This window comes from Rhincodon typus, chromosome 4 (genome assembly GCF_021869965.1).
Source record: "Rhincodon typus isolate 14 chromosome 4, sRhiTyp1.1, whole genome shotgun sequence".
Classification (NCBI taxonomy): domain Eukaryota; kingdom Metazoa; phylum Chordata; class Chondrichthyes; order Orectolobiformes; family Rhincodontidae; genus Rhincodon; species Rhincodon typus.
The window spans coordinates 112,300,862-112,317,508 of NC_063335.1; the positions used below are offsets into that span (position 1 = coordinate 112,300,862).

The window sequence follows — 16,647 nt, forward strand, 5'->3', positions numbered from 1 at the left end:
CCGAAACGTCAGCTTTCCTGCTCCTCTGATGCTGCTTGGCCTGCTGTGTTCATCCAGCTCTACACCGTGTTATCTCAGATTCCGTAGGGAGCAGTGTTGGGCCCCTTGCTGTTTGTGGTTTATATAAATGATTTAGACTTGTATGTGGGAGTGTAAATCAATAAGTTCACAGATGAGAGAAAAATTGGTGTTGTGGTAAATGTGTCATCAAGATAACAGCGGTTTAGGGCTTCTGAGCCAGGGCTCATCCGCACTTTTTCTCCACCCTTTTCTTGATTTCCTTTTGTTCTTTTTTCCTTTACTTACCTCTTGTCCTGAGCTCGGATGGCATTGTGGAGGTGGCGAGAGATCCCAGCGGCAAACTTGTGCTGCAGTCAGTGAGGCCAGCGCAGACTCGAGTGAGCCCTTACTTACTTTTCTGGGACCTGGCGTTGGATTTGGCAGCTGCCACATCAGCGAAGGCGACGTCGGCGAAATATGGTACCTAAGGATCGACAGCTTCATCATTGGCTGGGTCCAGTGTCGACGGTGGCAAAGCGGTGGCAGAGGAGAAATGGCCCCGTGGTGAAAGGTGGCACCTGATGACTTCAATGTTGGTTGGGTCCAGAGTAGACGGTAGAGAGATGGTGGTGGAGGGTTGGCAGCTGTAGGCATTGTTGATGATGAGCTGGCTTAGGACTGATGGACTCTCTTGAAGCTACACCTTTCTATTTATTTTCTTATCAGACTATTTCAAAATGGTGCTAGATCATGGCAACAGTGGAAAACTTTTCACTATTTTTCTCATTGTAAAGTACATGTGACAACTAAATCATTCACTCAAATAGTTCGGGGGGAGAACAGGAGGATGTAGCTGAGCTGGTCAGGTGGGCTGATCCATGGAAAAGTGAGTTCAGTCCTGGTAAAAATGAGGTGATGCACTTGGGTAGGACAAACAAGGCAAGGAAACCCACAATGAATGATAGGACCTTGGGAAGCTCTAAGGGTCGGGGCATTATATACTGGTCTACTTAAGGTATCAGAACAGGTGGATAATATGTTTAAGAAGGAATATGGGATATTTGCCTAACTAGCCAAGGTATAGAGTTTAAGAGCAAGGAGGAGATGCTGGAACTGCATAAAATGTTGATTAGGTCACAGCTGGAGTATTGTGTGCAGTTCTGGAATCCACATTCTAGGAGGGATGTGATAGCACTGGACAGGGTGCAGAGGAGACTTGCCTGGGCTGGAGAGTTTTCGTAATGAAGAGAATTTGACAAACTGGGGTTATTTTCCTTAGAGCAGAGGAGATTGAGACATGACATGATTGAGATGTATAAAATTATGAAGGGTATATGTTGGGTGGATGGGAAGAAACCTTTCCTTTGGTGGGGTGATCTATGATCGGGGGCATAGATGTAAGGTAAGGAGCAGGAGGTTTAGAGGAGATGTAAGGGAAAGTTTTTTTTCACTAGAGGGAATTTGGAACTCACTGCCTACAAGGGTGGTAGAGACAGAAACCCACATAACAATGAAGAGGTAGTTTCTTGTACACTTATGATACCAAGACATATAAGGCCAAATACTGGAAAATTGAATTAGAATAGATAGTGATTGTTTTTAACCAGCACGGACCCTATGGGCTGAAGGGCCTTTTTTCATGCTGCCAATCTTTTTGAGTCTATGACCTTACCTCCACCATCTTCTAAGTCAGAGAGTTCCAATGTCACACAACCCTCTGAGAGAGAAAAATTCTCCTTATCTCATTCCCAAAAGCATGACCCTAACACACCCAGAGAAATAGAAGCATCTTTCTATATTTACCCTGTCAAGACTATGCAGGGTATAATCGGGTCACCCTCTCACTCTTCTAAATTACGATGGTAACAAGACCAGTTGGTCTAATCTATCTTCCTTAGACCACACATTCGTTCTAGGTATCATAGAGTCGTACAGCGCGGAAACAGATCCTTCAGTCCAACCAGTCCATGACGAACATAATCCTAAACTAAACTAGTCCCACCTACCTGCTCCTGGCCCATATCCCTCCAAACCTTTCTGATCCATGTACTTACCCAAATGTCTTTTAAATGTTGTCATTGTACCTACATCCACCACTTCCTCTGGAAGTTCATTCCACACACTAACCACCCTCTGTAAAACAATTTGCCCCTCATGTCATTTTTAAATCTCTCTCGTCTCACTTTAAAAATGTGCCCCCTAGTCTTGAAATCCCCCATCCCAGGGAAAAGACAACGACGATTAACTCTATCTATACCTCCCATTATTTTATAATCTTCTGTCAGGTCGCCTCTCAACCTCCTACGCTCCAGTGAAAAGGGTCCCAGCCTATCCAGTCTTTCTGTAAACTTCCTATGCACCGCATTTACATCCTTCCTTCATTCAGAATCCAAAACTGCACGCAATATTTGAGACATGGTCTCACCAATGTCCTGTATAAATGAAGCATACCATCCTTACTCTTACATTCAATTTTTCTTATAATAAAGAACAGTATTCCATTGGCCTTTTGGATTACTTGCAGTACCTACAAACTAACCTTTTGTGACTTACAAAACAGAACACCAAAATCTCTCTGCACCTTGGAATTCTTGCTGTCATTCTCCATTTAAATAATACTCTGCTTTTCCATTTTTCCTGAGAAATGTGAACATCGTCACATTTTCCAACACTATATTCAATCTGTTAGATTTTTGCCCACTCATCCAAACTACCTCTATCCATCTGACGCCTCTTTTTGTCTTTAGCAACATACTTTCTTATCTGTCTCAGTGTCATTTGTCTTTTAACTGCCATACCTTTGCTCCCCTCATCTATGTCAGCAGAGGCCCCAGAACAGATCCCTGGGAAACCCTAATCATCACATCCTACCAATCAGACATTGACCCATTTATGCATGCTCTCTGTTTTCTGCCAGACAGCCAATCCTGTATGCATGTTACCATGTTACCCGCTGTACCATGAGCTTTTATTTTCTGAAATAACTTTTGAAGTTACACCTTGTCAAGTGGCTTCCAGAAATCAAAGTTCAGTTTGTCTATAGGATATGCTTTATCCCTAACATATGTTGAAGTTGCTTTTGGTTCAATAAACTAGTTGTTAATTTGCTCATTTCAGAGCCTGGCTGATGGGTTTCAGAGGCTGAAATTGGCAATAACACCTCCTCTTTTGCATTCAACAATTATTGTGGGCAATGGAGCTGTGGAACAGGAAAGGAATCCTTATAACCCTCCCAACTGCATCTCAACACCAGAAAGTAGATCATTGGTTGTACTTGCTCCCTTAGTAGTTTGAACAATTGACAGTGATGTATTTAACGTGTGGCAAATGAACTTATGTGTGGGAAAGGAATTGAAAGTCAGGGTTAGATGAAGAGGGATGGAAGCAGCTCAGCAGAAACTTAGTCAAGGTATTAAGGAATTTCTTAGATGAGAACCGAGAGCAAAGCAAACAGAACAGTGGACACTTCAGAAGGGATTGATACTCAAAAACAGCTACATTTGACTGCTCAACGTTTGAGTGAGATCCCTATCTAAAGACATTTATCAATCAAGAGAACTGAAAAGAACTGTGGATGGTAAAAATCAGAGACAAAAACAGAAATTGCTGAGAATACTCAGCAATATCTGTGGAGAGAAATCAGAGTTAACGTTTTGAGTCCTTTCTTCAGAACTGATGGTTGCTAAGTAAATGTTGATATTGATGCAGAAGTTGGGGTGAGGGATGAGGGGATGGGGTGAGGAGTAAATGATAGGTGGAGATAGAGCCCAAAGGGAGAGATGAACAGTTGGACAGACAAAGGAGTGGGTAAAGGTCAGTCTGGGAGAATGTACAGCTAACTCTCTGACTTAGAAGACTGGTACTAACAGTCATGTTAGTAGCTGACAATGGGTTGTGTGTGGTAGCACTCAATATCGAGTTCAGAAGATTGCAAGGTTCCCAAGCGAGGTGCTGTTCTTCCACTTGTGCTAAGCTTTGCTGGAGCACTGCAGCAAGCCCAAGATACAGACGTTGCCCAGGGAACGTGATGATGTGTTTATCAGTCAGTCTGGCAAATACTACATCCTGGGGTAAGCTTTAACAAGCTGGGAGACATAATTTATCCTTGTGCCAGCTGTGAGCCAATTGGTAACTCTGTTGTCTTTGAGACACTTGTGTGTTCAGGTGTCATTGGTCTGCACCATCAAAGTCTGGGCTACTCCCTTGGTTTGTGACTGAGGCAGTACTGCATTGTCAAAGGTTTGGATGAGATGTTAAACCAAAGCCCTGTTTGCAGTCATCCATGCGAATTAAAAGATCATGTGGTATCCTTTTGAAGAAAAGCAAGAGATTAACTCGCAGATCTTAGCTAATATTTTCCCCTCAATCAAAGCATTTTAAGAAAAGATATTTATCTGCTCATTATCACTTGGACAACATTTTAAAAATGTACTTCATTGGCTGTCAGGTGCTTTTGGGTCATCGGTGCTTGTAAAAGGCACTATATAAATGTAAGTATTTTATGAACTCATTTCAAGTAGGTAATGGTAAAGTTGCTATAGTCTCAGAGGATCATAGGGTTGTGCTTTCATGACAGAGAGAGAGATATGACTAGTGGTGAGCTTAACCTGACGGTCACCACACCTCAGGTGAGGGGCAAGGTTGAGAAGGTAGGACATTCATCTCAAGTAGACCTACCTTGCCGATGTAGAGCGGCTCAGTTTCTAGGTGCTCTTCCAATACAAAGAACTGATTCCACACCCATTTCCTCTTGACGCGATGCAGAGAGGGAAGCCGATTTGCTGCTGGTTCGGCTCCAGAGTGAGCTAGAGCTATCAGACAGTACTCTGCCATTGCACATCCCATGAGGATAGTCCACCGTCCACACCAGGTTAGCATTCCTGGCACTCGGCAAGTCTGCTGGCAAACTGAATTAGTCACGCAGATTTCTTGAACAATAAAGTACTGGGCTGGTTGGAATACACTGAGGTTAAATTCACACAAAATGGCTCAGCACGTCACATTCCTGGAAAGGAAATAAAAGGGAGGTGACTTTTAGATTCACACCTTATTGCAAGGTTGAGTGTATTTTATTTCTATTCATTGATAGGATTTAGGAATCATTGGCAAGATCAGCATTGGTTGCTTATTCCTAATTGCTGCTGATTGCAATTAAGAGTGAACCTCATTGCTGTGGGATCTGGACCCATGCGTACCGACAGACCATGTAAGGGAAGGGTCTTGTCCCTAAAGGGCAAAGTTTGTTTTTACAACAATCCATGGCAGCCTGGTCACATTTACATATGTGTACATTCAAGACTGGGTTACACAGAATGTTAGTCTCTCAGAGAATCAAGGGATATGGGGAGTTTTTTTTATTTACTCATGGGAATGGACATCACTGGCTGCTCAGCATTTAACACCCATCCCTAGATGCCCTTGTGAAGGTGGTGTTGAGCTGTCTTCTTGAACCAACTGCAGTCCACATGCTATAAGTTGACCCACAATGCAGTTAAGGGAGGGAATTCCAGGAATTTGACCCAGCAACAATGAAGGAACAGTGATATATTTCCAAGTCAATGTGGTTAGTGGCATGAAGGGAACTTGCAGATGATGGTGTTCCCCATATGTCTGCTGCCCTTGTCCTTCTCAATGGAAGTGGTCATGGGTTTGGAAGATGCTGTCTGAGGATCTTTGGTGAATTTCTACAGTGCATCTTGTAGGTAGTGGGTAGGGACTTGAAGCTCACAATCAGCTGTGATCAGATTGAATGAGGGATCAGGTTCGGTGGACCACCTGGTCCATTCCTATATTGTATGAGAGACTAGGGTTTCAATTCCAAATTATTTTAATTGTATTTAAGTTCCATCAAGTACTGTGATGGATTTGGATCTGTAGCCCCATTTGTTTGCCTAGGCCTATGGATGACTAGCTAAAAGATTTACGAAGATGTTGCTGAAGGTTTGCGTTATAAAGAAAGGCTGGATAGGCTGGGACTTTTTCACTGGAGCAGAGGAGGTTGAGAGGCAACTTGATAGTTTATGAATAATGAGGAGGATAGATGGAGTTAATGGTAGTTGTCTTTTCCTGAGGATGGGGGATTTCAAGACTAGGGGGCACATTTTTAAGGTGAGAGGAGAAAGATTTAATAAAGACATGAGAGGTAAATTTTTTACACAGATGGTGGTTTGCATGTGGAATGAACTTCCTGAGGAAGTGATGGATACAGGTACAATTACAACATTTAAATTACATTTGGATAGATACATGAATAGGAAAGATTTTGAGGGATATGGGCCAGGATCAGGCAGGTGGGACTAGTTTAGTTTGGAATTATGTTTGCAATGGATTGGTTGGGCCGAAGGGCCTGTTTCTGTGCTGTATGACTCTAAATGAAATTATTTCAACATTAAATGGTGTTGCAGGCTTGAGGGGATGAATAGAATGGAATTCCTGCAGTATGGAAACAAGCCATTCGGTCCAACAATTCCACACTGACTCTCTGAAGAGCATTCCATCCAGACACCCCCAGCTACCCTATCCCTATAACCCTGCATTTCCCATCGCTCATCCACATAATTCACACATCCTTGGACACTATGGGGCAATTTAGCATGGCCAATCCACCTAACTCGCACATCTTTGGGCTGTGGAGGAAACTGGAGCACCTGGAGGAAACCTATGCAGACACGGGGAGAATATGCAAACTCCACAAGACAGTCACCCGAGGGGGAATTGAACGCGGGTCCCTGGTGTTGTGAGGCAGCAGAGCCACCTACTCCTGATCTGATGTGCCTATCACTATCTTGTCTTCCTACGCTAAGTTAGATTAAAAAATCTCCACAATTTTACACATTTTCATTCAGTTCCTGGAGAACATATCAGATCGTTGGACTCTACAAGGGTGATACCTATTCAATAGGTTTATATAAATCTCTCCTGATTGTAATTTTCATTATCAACCACAATGAAAATTACTTCCAGAAAGTGCAGAGGAAGCACAGTCTGCAGGAGGGTGCAGTGATGTAACAGTTAAGTTGTTACTGATCCTGAAATAGATTTTAAATCCCATTATGGTAGCTGAGGAATTTAAATTCAGGAAACTAAACAAATCTAGAGCTTGAGAAAAAGAAATGGCAGCAGCATCTGTGATGATGACTATGAAATGATTGGATTGTTGCAAAAAGCCATCTGCTCCACCAATGCTTTTTAGGGAATTAAATATTCTCTTCTCACGCAATCTGGCCTTAATGTGACTGTTCAACCCACAGCAATGTCACTGTCCCTTAACTACCCTCTGACTTCGTCTAGCAACACTCTCTGTTGCATTGGGATGGGTTATGAGTGCACCACTAACATCCTGTGAAGGAATTGTAAAGAAATACTTGCAGCGCTGCAGGGGAACATGGAATAATTAAATCAGGACATTTTGCAAGAGTACTAATTCAAAGACAAAGCAACATTTATATTGCATGAGAGGAGTATGCTAATTGGAAGGAAAATGGGCTATGACTGGTGAAAGTGTTTCCATGAACAATGCTCTCATTAATCCTGATTGACAGCAAAGCCAGGCTTTGTTTAAATAATAAAAAATATTAAATCAGGATAACTCTGATTGTTCAGGGCAAAAATGCTGGTTTTCCCCAGGAATTGATATTCTTGCAAAATGTCCTGATGCATGCAAGATGAAATGCTTCAACAAAATAATAAGTCTTCTCAGCAATACTTAAGTTCCATACTGCCCAATATCTATTGCAATAATTAAATCACAGCACGCAAGGCTGATGCATTCTCCACTTAGAACTCTCATGTTTTGTCCTTACTTAGCATTTCCTTTGTTTAAAAACCTTCCTTCAATATTTCAAACAACTCCTGCTCACATAAAGTGTGACTTCTCAGCAGACTGGCAGCTTCTGAAGTGTTGTTGGAGCTGCACCCATCCAGGCAAATGACGGGCATATCATCACACACCTCACGTGTGCCTTGTAGATGGTGGACAGCTTTGTAGAGTAAGAGAGTGAGAGTTACTCACTGCTGATTTCCTAGCCTCTGACTTGCTTATTTTATTTCACTGGCCAGTCCAGTTAAGTTTCTGGTCAATGCTAACCCTAAGGATGTTGATAGTGGGGGAATTCAGTGATGGTAACACCATTGAATGTCATGAGTGATGGTTAGATTGTTTCTTGTTGGATATGGTCATTGTCTGGCACTTGTGTGCTACTAGCAATGTATCAGCCGAAACCTGGGTATTGTCCAGGTTTTTCTTCACTTTAGTATGGATTGTTTCAGTATCTGAGGAGTCACAAATTGTGCTGAACATTGTGTAATTATCAGCAAACATTTCCATTTCTGACCTTGTGATAGAAGGTAGGTCATTGATGAAGCAGCTGAAGATGGTTGGCCCGAAGACACTGCCCTGAAGAACTCCTGCAGAGATGTCCTGGAGCTGAGGTGCCTGATCTCCAACAATGAAAGCCATTTTTCTATGTGCCAGATATGATTCTAACCAGTGGAGAGTTTGTCCTCTGGTTCTCATTTTCCTCGGCTTCCTTGATGCCATACTTGGTTGAATGCAGCTTTGATGTCAAGGGCAAACACTCACGCCTCATCTCTAGAATTCAGCTCTTTTGTCCATGTTTGAGCCAAGGCTGTAATGAGGTCAGGAGCTGAGTGGCCCTGGCGGAACCCAAACTGGGCGTCACTGAGCAGGTTATTGCTGAGCAGGTGCTGCTTGGTAGCGCTGTTGGTGACACTTTCCATCACTTTACTGATGATTGAGACTGGACTGATGGGGCAGGAATTGGCTGGGTTGGGTCTGTCCTTCTGGTTTTGTGTAAACGATATATGTGGGCAGTTCACCACATTGTTGGGTAGATGCTAGGGTACAGGTTTATAACTTGGAATGGATGGGGCATGGAGAGTGAGCAAAGTGAGGGGCTGGGAGTGGGGGGGAGGGGGAAGTGAGTTTTTTTCTTGAAAACCACTGAGCCCAGAGGAAATTTATTTGCACGGCCTGCCTGAGAAGCTGGCATCTTCTTAGCCTCTTCATGGGTCACCTGGGTTGCCAATCCTGCCCATGCCAACCCTACCCAAAAGCCTGAAATATGGGTGACAGTTTTTAATGGCCTTCTCCAGTCAACTGACTAAGCAATGAAACTCAGGGCCAAAGTGAACATTTCAAATGCAATCTGACTCTTCTTTGGAATCTGAGTTATTGGGCATGAAACACCAAGTTTGCTTCTTTTCCCACAAATATTTTGCACCAGTTGCCTTTGGTACTTTTGCCAATGACTTTAAAATCATGTCCTTAATTCTATCCAATTGACACTGCACAAAGTCAAACAGACACCAGCTAATCAAATATGACCTACTACAAGAATTGCTAATAAAAGGGTGGACATCGCTGTTGAGTTTGTGGAGCTGATGCCTTGTTCCATGTTGGGGAGAATGGTCCCCAGCTTGATACAGGACAGAACTAGACTCCCCCACACAAATTTCAGGGATTTTTTCAAGCAATGTGTCTTTGCTGGCTGGGCCAGCCTTTATCGTCCATCCCAAGTTGGTCTGGTAAATGTAGCGGTGAGCTTCCTTCAACTGCTATTGTCCAATGCTCTGTTAGGCAGAAAATTCCAAGATTTTAACCCAGTAACAGTGAAGGGATGGTGATACAACTCCAAGTGAGGGCAGTGAGTGGTTTTAGGTGGAACTTGCGACAACTGCCTTTGTCCTTCTTGATGGTAATGTGTTTGGAAGGTGCTGTCAGAGGAGCCTTGCTAATTTGCGGCTCTCAATCTTGTTACCACTGTGGAGCAGCTCATTAGCAACCTTTCTGTTTCAATTGATGCCATTGTCTGGAACAGGGTGTGTATTAATATTGAGAAAAATTGATAAGTTATAGGATAGCACATCTGGTAATGAAATTAAGACAAAATTAATCCTCTGCTACAATTCATTAAATTCTACTGCCTAGTTTTCACTGGTTTGCAGTGTGGTCTGGCCTCAATCTGATCTTGGCTGAAGAGGAAGCTCCATATGCTTTCCTATCTAATCCTTCACCAAGATGATTGTCCTCAATCATTTCTTGGGCTATTGTTCCACTTCTGAAACTGCCCATATCAACAGTGTTGTGTGTATTTACTTCCAACTGATCCATAGGCCCTAACCTGGACTCATTTGGAGACATCCAAACAAAACTTACCTTCATCTCAACTATAAAGCTTGAAGAATCACGGAATCACAGAGCTGTACAGCACAGAAACAGACCCTTCGGTCCAACTCGTCCATGCCAACTAGATATACTAAATTAATCTAGTCCCACTTGGCAGCATTTGGCCCCTATCCCTCTGAACTGTTCCTATTCATCTACCCATCCAGATGCCTTTTAAATGTTGTAATTGTACCAGTCTCCATCACTTCCTTTTACAGCTACTGCCTGAGTGAAAAGGTTATCCCTCTGGTCCCTTTTAAACTTTTCCCGACTCACCTCAAACCTATGCTCTCGAGATTGGGACTCGTCCGCCTTGGCTATTCACCCTATCCATGCCCCTCATGATTTTTATAAGATCACCCCTCAGCCTCTGACACTGCAGGGAAAGTGGCCCCTGCCTGTTTAGCCTCTCCCTATAGCTCAAACCTGCCAACCCCAGCAACATCCTTGTAAATCTTTCCTAAACCCTTCCAAGTTTAGCATAAGTGATAGTTCACTTGAGTTCTGTAATGTTGTGGCCTTTACACTGGACATAAACTGTTGGAAAAATAACCTGTAGCAATGTTGGAAATGTGGCTGCCACAGTAAAATACCGCAAACAGCAATCTGACAGTGATTGGATAATTTGTTCTCAGCAATTGATTTCTTTTTTGCCAGCACCCCAGGGAGAATAGCTTCTGTTTCTTCAAAATAGCAAGAACAGGACTTTTTTTTTTACGCAGCCAATTGGTTAAGTTTAGTGCTTTATCTGAAAGATCTGCTGCATCAGCACAGCGACAATCTATACACAGCAAATATCAGAAACGCTCAGCAATGGAGAAATTCAATCCTTATCCAATAGGCTTTAATGTTATAAAGGAGTTTTGTTTCTATTCATTTATGGAATTTGGTCATCGCTAGCAGGGGTCCATCTCAACTGCCCTCAGGAAGGTGATTGTGAGCCCTCGTGGCTTGTGTGGATTATAATCATAAATATATTTTATTCAAGAAACTTGTTGCCAGCCCAAGGCTGAATTTTAATGTGTGGTTTTTGTAGTACTATTGATGTAGCTCAGCATCTTAGTTCAGTTGGCTGGATGGCTGGTTTGTGATGCAAAATAGCCTTATCAGCATGGGTTCAAATCCCACGCTGGCTGACATTACCACAAAGTGCTCTCCTTCTCAACCTCTCCCCTCACTTGACCTACAAGTTAAAATCCTCATCAGTCATCACTCTCTCTAATGAATGAGCAGTGCCCTGGGGCTATTGCAACTTGCCCCTTTACTAGACCCTGAAAACAGTCATTTAAGAGTCAACCATCTCACTTTGGGCCTGGAGTTTCATGTTGGCCAGACCAGATGAAAAACAGAAATGTGATGTGATTGGGTTTCTATATTAAACCATTATTTTCATGGTTCACATTACTGAAACTATACTGTTTGGAATTCAGAACAATGGGAGGAGATCTAATTGAGGCATGTAAGATGCTATGGGGGATTGACACAGTAGACATAGGATGGATGTTTCCTCATCTAGTATGAGGGGTCATAGTTTTAGGATAAGGGATGTCTGATTTAAAACAGAGATGAGGAGGTATTACTTCTCTCAAATGGTTGTGAATCTGTCAAATTCACTCTCCCAGAATGGATGCTGGGACATTGAGTAAATTTAAGGGGATAGACATATTTTTAGTTAGTAATGGGTTAAAGGGTTATGGAGACCAGGCAGGAAAGTAGAGTGAGGCTGAGGTGAGATCAGCCATGATCACTTCAAAAGGTGGAGCAGGGGGCTGAACGGCCTACTCCTGCTCCTAGCTCTTACGTTCTTAAAGCTTATAGTTCAGATTTATTTAAGTAACTGCATTTAAATCCCTCAGCGGTGTGGAGGAATTTCAACTCAGAACTCTGCACTATCGTTCCATGCGTCTGGATTACAAGTCAGGCAACATAATAATTCTGTTACCATCCACACAATCTCCATTTTGGACTTGATAATCAGTCTACTCAATGCTGGGCTGTGTAACAAGAAATCTCCCTCCGGAAGGCAAGGGCAAGCTGATAACTGAATGCTTTCCCTGTTAGTCTGAGCAAGGATTACTGAACCTACTCTGATAAGGAAAAGGAAAAATATTTATTGGTATCAAAATTCATTAAAAGGCAGATTTCAGTCTCTTCTTCTACCAGTCACATTTTTGACAGGAAGCTCTCCTGTGAAGTGATGTGGGGATGTTTTTACCACATTCAAGGAGCAATGACAATGCATGTTGTGGTTGCAGTAATTTCACTGCTGATGATTTGAAATTGCTGTGTTGAAATGTCAGATTCCACAAACTAAAGAATGCACTTGCCATCAGGTTATTTAATAGTATAAAAAAAGGTAGGAAGGGCAAGAAATAGGCTGTTCATTTATTTTATAAGGTGTCTGCTGTGAATTTTGGATAATGACAAGGTCTATATTTCATTTAGCAGAGAAACAGCTGGAAGGGATATAATCTTAAAGGTAGGAACTTTGATGACAGATTCCCAGGGCAGAAAGGTAACAAATAGCTTTTGTTTTGTGCTCTATGACAGATAAAATACTTCTTTTTCCTGAAAATGGTGTAGCTGCAATTTAAATATGCTCAAAAAAAAAACCTAAATCATTATTTGGACCCACGTTGTTTGCCTGCATGATATGCTTGCTGAATTTGAGGAATGTCAGTGTGTTCTGTTGATCCTGTGTACAGAACGAGTGCAGAATACATTTTCCCCTCCATTTCCCACCTTTCCCAGCAGGGCAGCTGACTGATGTTAAAAGCCAAATGCCAAAACAGTGAAGGAAATAACCCTGCAAAGTAGAATGCATATTAAAAAAAAAAGCTGCAATGCTGTGCTCTCGAGTCAGTCAGAATTAACTGCCTCATCTCTGTCGATGGCCTTTGCAATTCAATGTATTTTAAAATAGACAAGGGAAAGACCCAGATCTGAAAAGCCAGATCCTATGCCTGTCGGTTTAATTGATGGCGTAAGTTGTCCTTTTGTGAGGCAAGCCTTTCCGAGGATTCAAATACATTAGCTTTGGGTGTGAGTGACTTCTATATTGTTGAACAAATGCACTGCCATTCTGTCATAAAGCATTCTAGTCTTACCCTAGTCTAACAGAATGTTCTTGCTCACTTTCCTGGACCTAATTCTCACACCTCTCCATCCACCTCACTTCCCCGCAGCAAGCTAATATATTAGTGATTTATTTACCCAGCTCATGCGTTACCAACATGTTAGTGTTTTGGATTGACTCCTCCCCAACACTGGCGTGCAATTTGTGAGTTTGCTAGAAAATTCGCTTGTGGGACATTGGCGATGTTGTCTGAGCCAGCATTAATTGCCCGTCCCTAGTTGCCCTTGAGAAGGTGGTGGTGAGCTGCCTTCTTGAACTGCTGCAGTCCATGTGCTGTGAGTTAGACCCACAATGCCATTAGGGAAGGAATTCCAGGATTTTGACTAAATGACACTGAAAGGATGGCAACATATATCCAAGTCATGATGGTGAGTGGCTTGGAGGGGACCTTGCAGGGGGCGGTGTTCCCATGTATCTGCTGCCCTTGTCCTTCTAGATGGAAGTGGTTGTGGGTTTGAAAGGAGTTGTCCAAGGATCTTTGGTGAATTTCTGCATGGTGTCTTGTAGATGGTACACACTGCTTTTACTGAGCATTGGTGGTAGAGGAGTGAATGTTTGTGGATGTGCCAATCAAGCGGGCTGCTTTGACCTGAATGGTGTCAAGCTTCCTGAGTGTTGTTAGAGCTGCACCCATCTTTATTGAGAGGCAGTAGCTCACTGTCTAACATCTTTTCAAAACGAGCCACGACTTGGAGGAGAGTCCAGGGGAGAAAGGTTCATGAACACTCTGTTAGCTGGCAAATGAGGAGCCAACAAAGGAAATGGCTCTCAACTTCCAGCAGTTACAAGTGAAACAGAAAAATAACTGAAGAAAGGGGACAATTTGGCCCATCAAGTCTGATGCAATCATGGCTGATCTTGGACCTCAACTCCACTTTCCCATCCACTGCTCATATCCGTTGTTCCCTGAGAGAACAAAATTCCTTCCGTCCCAGCCTTCACTGTATTCGACAATGGAGCAGCCATAAGCCTCTGTGGAAGAGAACTCCAAAGACTCAGAAACTGTCAAATGAAAAGAATTTCTCCTCCTCTCAGTCACATATCACCAGCCCCCCTGCATTTTCGATTCCCTGACCATTGCAAGCACTCAGTATCTACCTTGTCAAGTCAATGTTGCAATTTTGTTTCAAAACTATCTTTTATATAGATTCGATCATAAATAGTTGTAAACTGGTAACAGCATTCGCGAACAATAAGGTAAGGTTTAGTATCAAGATGCAATGCCCACAAAGCAACGTTTCATGGAATTAAACAGAGTTAACACAAGTAAATAGGTTGGAATTGATTTACTGTGTATAAATAGCCTTGCACTTGCAGAATGTCAATAGCTTGGCTTTAACGGCCGCACTCAAAGCGATGGGCTGCACACGCTACTGCTTTGATGCATTACTGCAGTCTTATTCACTATTGTTAAGGAACAACTAGGATTTTGACACCCTTTCTTCCCATCCCAACTAGAGATCTATGTTGTGTGGAGCTGGAGGAACACAGCAGGTCAGGCAGCATCGGAGGAGCAGGAAAGCTGACGTTTCGGTTTGAATCTGTAGGAGCTTGACCCCACCCATTCATCCTGTTTCTTTTGTTCCAACTTTACAAAAATACGCAAGGCCTCACAAGCTTATTGGATAAAAAAAGACAGCCCAGTGTCTCTGCCTTAAAGCCTGTCTTCAAAATAAAACAGGACAACACCTCTTAAAGCCATAGTCTTGTCACAGTGAGGTTAAAACAAAATTCCTTCCATTCCAGCCTTAAGTATATTCGACAATAGTGCAGCCATAAACCTCTGTTCACCATCATTATTCCATTGACAGCAACATCTGGAGTCTGCAGAATGCAGAATGGGAAATAAATCCAGATGTTGTTGTGGTCAATGAATCCATGTTCCTATACACTATTGAGGTTCACTTCAATCCCACCCTGCCAGAGAGCAATCAATTAGAAATCACTGAACTGCTGAAAAATTTCAATTGTTATTATCTCAATGGAATGTGGTATTTAATGGCTGGCTAATATCGTAATTACTGCTCTGACTGGTCCTGAAGAGTTAGTTTTGAGGGCAGCTTTTAAGGGCTGGTGGGCTTTCTTAATCTGCCACCTGAAATGTTTCTGGGAGATAGCATTCCCCGTGATTCCTGGTAACCCCCTCAGAGATTCATTACTCTGAGAAGCATTCACCCACTGGATTTGAGACGTACAGCCCTCAACACACCCTCATCTGATCAGCTCGCAGAATAGTCTGATCAGCTCGCAGAAAAGTCTGATCAGCTTGCAGCTCTGTAGACCCAACAGTGTCACTGTGATCAGTTTTTTTTTCCTAATCATTTGTGGGATGTGGGCATCGCTGGCTGTGCCAACATTTATTGCCTCTCCCGAATTGCCCCTTGAAAAGGTGGTTGTGAGCTGCTTTCTTGAATCGCTGCAGTCCATGTCCTGTAGGTTCACCCACAATGACATTACGGAGAGAAGTCTAGGATTTTGACTTATCAACAGTGAAGGAACAGCGATATATTTCCAAGTCAGGACGGTGAATGGCTTGGAAGGGAACTTGTAGGTGATGGTATTCCCATCTATCTAATGCCCTTGTCCTTCTAGATGGAAGTGTATGTGGGTTTGTCTGAGGAGGCTTTTGAGTTGCTGCAGTCCATCTTGTAGATGGTATACACTGCTGCTACTGAGCGTCGGTGGTGGAGGGAGTGGATGTTTGTGGATGTAGTGCCAATCAAGTGGACTGCTTTGTCCTGGATGGTGTCAAGCTTCTTGAGTGTTGTTGGGGCTGCACTCATCCAGGCAAGTAGGGAGTATTCCATCACACTCCTGACTTGTGCCTTGTAGATGGTGGGACAGGCTTTGAGGAGTCAGGAGGTGAGTTACTGATCACAGTATTCCCAGCTTCTGGCCTGCTCTTGTAGTCACTGTGTTAATGTGTTGAGTCCAGTTGAGGTTCTGGTTAATGTGACCCCCCAGGATGTTGATAGTGGGGCATTCAGTGATGGCAACACCATTGAATGTCAAGGGGTGGTGGTTAGATTGTCTCTTATTGGTGATGGTCATAGCTTGGCATTTGTGTGGCACAAATGTCACTTGCCACTTGTCAGCCCAAGCCTGGATATTGTCCAGATCTTGTTGCATTTAAACATGGACTGTTTCAGTATCTGAGGAGTCACGAATGGTGCTGAACATTGTGAAATCATCGGCGAACATCCCCACTTCTGACCTTACGATGGAGGGAAGGTCATTGATGAAGCAGCTGAAGATGCTTGGGCCTAGGACACTACCCTGAGGAGCTGCTGCAGAGATGTCCTGGAGCTGAGATGATTGACCTCCA

The 16,647-nt window shown here is 43.0% G+C and overlaps 1 protein-coding gene across 2 annotated transcripts in view; it reads right to left on the reverse strand.

Annotated features, from left to right (window-relative positions):
• LOC109919143 (cadherin-7-like) overlaps positions 1-16,647 on the reverse strand; it is a 139,312-nt gene that overhangs the window by 87,795 nt on the left and 34,870 nt on the right. Inside the window, exon 2 of one of the 2 annotated variants that reach the window (XM_048595788.1) lies at positions 4,678-5,005. In XM_048595788.1, coding sequence (XP_048451745.1) covers positions 4,678-4,878 — 201 coding nt within the window. In that variant the 5' untranslated portion in view covers positions 4,879-5,005. Of the gene's footprint in view, positions 1-4,677; positions 5,006-16,647 lie in introns of those variants that run through there. The other variant, XM_048595789.1, reaches the window with a different exon arrangement.